The sequence below is a fragment of the Hordeum vulgare genome, chromosome 7H (genome assembly GCF_904849725.1).
Source record: "Hordeum vulgare subsp. vulgare chromosome 7H, MorexV3_pseudomolecules_assembly, whole genome shotgun sequence".
Taxonomy (NCBI): domain Eukaryota; kingdom Viridiplantae; phylum Streptophyta; class Magnoliopsida; order Poales; family Poaceae; genus Hordeum; species Hordeum vulgare.
The window spans coordinates 619,603,521-619,607,339 of record NC_058524.1 but is presented as its reverse complement, the minus strand read 5'-3'; the positions used below and the strand labels follow the sequence as shown (position 1 = coordinate 619,607,339).

Below are 3,819 nucleotides of genomic sequence, written 5' to 3'. Positions count from 1 at the left end.
AAACTACTATTTCGTGATATTCCCCTTTGAATGACTTTTCTTTGCTTTAAGAAAACAAAAATAGAAAGAGAAAGATAGAAAAATATAGGAAAATAAATAGAAACATAAACATTTTTTATAGACTACTAAAAAATCTACATATCAACATTTTTCAAAATTTATAAACATTTTGCGACAAACAGGAACATGTTTCAAATTCTGGAACAATTTTTCCAAAAATCAAAAACATTTATGTAAAAATTCGGGAACATTTTTTCAAATTCCGGAACATTTTGCAAATTCAGGAACATTGTTTCAAATTCCAGGACACTTTTCCAAATTCCAGAACAATTTTCTAATTCCAAGATAGTTTTTCAAATAATGAAACATTTTTTCAAATTCCGAAACATTTTTTCAAATTCTGAAACATTTTTGCATATTCCTGAACATTTTTTCAAATTCCAGTTTTTTTTCAAATTCTGAAACACTTTTTTTAAATCCAGAATATTTTTGAAGTAGAAACAGAAAAAAAAACAAAAACAAAGAAAAAAACGAAAAAAACGAAAACCGGTTCAGGGTATCTTCTACAAAGTCTCCAAAACCAAAAAACCGGCTGTAAACCTCTAGAAGGTTTCCAAAATCGGGATCGGTGAAAGTGCTAACTGGACGGCCCAAACCCCGTCGCTTAAAGCATCACCAGGCCAAAATCGGTGGCAACAAAACTGGGCCAGCCCAAGTCTTCTGGACGGGGTGTGCGTAGCCCCGACTACTTGACTCAAAATGGAGTGCAGGAGTACTCCTATTTCACACGTGTTCATCTAAAATATACGACTCGATCCTGAAGCGAGGCCCAAATAGGACAACCGATGCTCACGAGCTCATTTCAATGGATTCCCTTCATTTTTTATGGCACCCCCCCTCTAAAATCAATTGTTAGGTTATCCATAGAGCTAAAAACATTAAAACCTATATATAAAAACAGAAAATATTTTATAAAAAAGTTGACTGTTTATTGGATTTTTTTACTCTACAATGAAAAAGTTCATTGTATGTAAATAAGACCACCATATATGAAATAAAGTGTTTAGTGTGTATTTTAAAAAGTTCATAGTTTATTTTCTAAATAAAAGTCCATGTACACTAACTAAATGTTCTGTTTGTATTTTAACAACGTTCAGCATCTATTAGAAAAATATAAAGTGCAAAATATCAAAATAGGACAAAATGAAGAAAACCCGAACATAGAAGAAAATAACAAGAAAAGAAAAGAAATAAACATTTAAAACAAAAAATGGAAAACAGACAAAACCAAAAAGAAAAAGGCACAGACATAAAAAAAGAAGCCACAACAGAGCCCCGAACTAAGCTGGCCCGCTGCATCTCGCTTGCGGGCGGATGGTCGAGTCAAATTGGATCCACCTTCATAGATAGTATATGTCAACTAGACAATTTTAATGAGGTGGGATAAAATTAAATGAATAAAAAAATGATTGTGTATCATATCATGATACCGTATCATATTAATTAATGTGCTATTATGTGTCATGCGTTCTCTACAATATACCAATACAAGATATTATGCATTACTGATATAATATCATACTCCCTCCGTTCCAAAATATAAGGCCTTTTAGGTATTTCACTAGGAGACTACATACGGAGCAAAATGAGTGAATTTATACTCTAAAATATGTCTATATACATCCGTATGTAGTTTATAGTACAATCTCTAAAAGGCCTTATATTTAGGAACGGAGGGAGTATACATTAGAGAAGGGGCATGGCGGCTATGGTCACAAAAGGAATAGCGGCGGCGGTGTTGCATTTTGTAACTGTATTCCTTGGTTATCAAATTGTCTCCTACGTTGAGAACTGTGTTCCTTAGCTACGAAACTTGTTTCCCACATAGAGCTCGTTGTAATCACCATTTCTAGTACCAAATACTCCTGTGGTTGGGAACTTGGGATATGGACTAGTGGGTATCTAACTCACCATCTGCTTTCTGTTGATATAGATAGTGAAGCAATTGCAGATGAACAATAAAAATATACAAATCTGACTCAATCCAGGATTACATGGAACAGAAATACACTAATCGCACGAATCTTCCCCACCCAAAGGCCGCCTGGTCCAAATGGCAGGACTATGCATGCAATTTACAACATGCAATAAGAACAATGAAACTAGAAACAAACAGCATGTATGCAATCAACGCTCCCTTGGTGCTCGTCCAGTCGCCGTCTAGTGGAGCTGGAAGGTAACATGAGCGAAAGCCTCCGGAGCCCTCACCATGGGTGTGGTCGGAGAAATTGTTGAGCTGCCAGCGGAGGCGGTACGAGGGGATACCAGCGGCGTTGTGCTGGTCGATGTTGCGCAGGGTGTTCTTGAACGTCGCGTACCGGCGCTCCTCCTCGCCGATGGAGTTGTATGTTTTCCCGTACTTGGCCTTCCACTCCACGAAGACCTTTCTCGTCTCCTCCTCGCTCCTCTCCCTGTAGGGTATCTGGATGTCCGCCGCAGCCAGCGATACCAGCAGCAGTAGCAGCGATGCTGCGACCATGAGAGCCGTGGAGCTCCTCATCACGATACCAGGACGACGGGAAGGTGGGGGAGTGGATCAGATCTGTTGAAGGTGGGGTTCCATGTAAGAAAGAGATGTGAGGGGAAGAACGATCTGGGGCGCAATGGTGCAATCAAAGCCTTCCATAAATATCGAGCCGTCGGACAGTAGTACAATCAAAGCCCAGCCATAAAACCAGTATTTGACAGTTTTCTTTCCGCAGATTGTTCACCATGCATGCATGGATCGATCCAGCCAATTCAAAATTAGAAAAATGGGCGTACACCGGGCCGGGCTGGGCTTTGGAGAGCCTGAACCAAAAATCTCAGGCCCGAGCCCGGCCCGGCCCGACCAAAAAATGCAAATCTCATGCCCGAGCCCAGCCCGAACGAACGGCTTCAGATGTCGTGCCCAGATTTTAAATTAGAACAAATTCATTCTTGAAAACCCGGCCCGAACCCGGCCCGGCCTGGCTCTGGTTTTTCGGGTCGGGCTCGAGACGGGTCACCATGCTGGCTGTCCATGCCCAGATTTACCGTGAGCACATGGAGAACAACGGCTTCGAATTGGTAAAGTTTCTCCGCATCTCGTCCAACATGAAGCCCCTTATCCTTACCCTCTAAAATTTTGCTTTGAGATCTGTGCTCTGCACATAACTAACTACAATAATTTTTTCTTTTTTGTTTCTCTCAAAGGAAAGAACATATGGACTTCAAACTTTGCAGATCAAACAAACTTTCTAACAAGAATGTGCGAAAAACCTTTCAGATTATTTGGTTTGACATAAATATACAAACAGGATATTTTTTGATTAAAAAATTACATGAAGGATTTAAAATGCATGAAAAAATTTGAAAGTTTTTCCCACATTTTTGTTAGTAAATTTTGTTGTCTTGCAAAATTTGAAATTTATATATTGTTTTGTTTGAGAGAAACAAAAAAAATGTATCTACACGAATCTTGATGCTGAAATGAATGGCTTAGATAAGGGGTATCATGGAGGTCGAGCTACAGAAAACCACACTCGAATTTTAGTTTCAGAAATATATTAAAAAACTGAATTTCAGTGCTTTAAGTTGTTAGCCGGCACATAGACAGAAATTTCCACTTGAATTTGATTTAGATATAGCCAAAAGAAATTAAATTCAAAAGTAGAAAAATATTTGAATTTGTGCACAACCATAATCCATGAAATATTTTGATTCAAAAGCAAATCTTTCAGTACGCATTGAAATTATTGAAATTTTCAAAATTTCGGCGAAACTACACTCAAAGTACAC

At 38.5% G+C, this 3,819-nt stretch overlaps 1 protein-coding gene across 1 annotated transcript; it reads right to left on the bottom strand.

Moving 5' to 3' along the window:
- Positions 1-2,016: 2,016 nt before the first annotated feature.
- Positions 2,017-2,648, bottom strand: LOC123411880 (oryzain alpha chain-like). Its single transcript, XM_045104836.1, has one exon. The coding sequence runs from the start codon at positions 2,558-2,560 to the stop codon at positions 2,123-2,125; it is 438 nt and encodes a 145-aa protein (XP_044960771.1). The 5' UTR covers positions 2,561-2,648; the 3' UTR covers positions 2,017-2,122.
- Between the last annotated feature and the right edge of the window lie 1,171 nt (positions 2,649-3,819).

Excerpts from the sequence above, each read along its gene's own strand:
- LOC123411880 (XM_045104836.1), bottom strand. The coding sequence starts at position 2,560 with ATGAGGAGCTCCACGGCTCTCATGGTCGCAGCATCGCTGCTACTGCTG.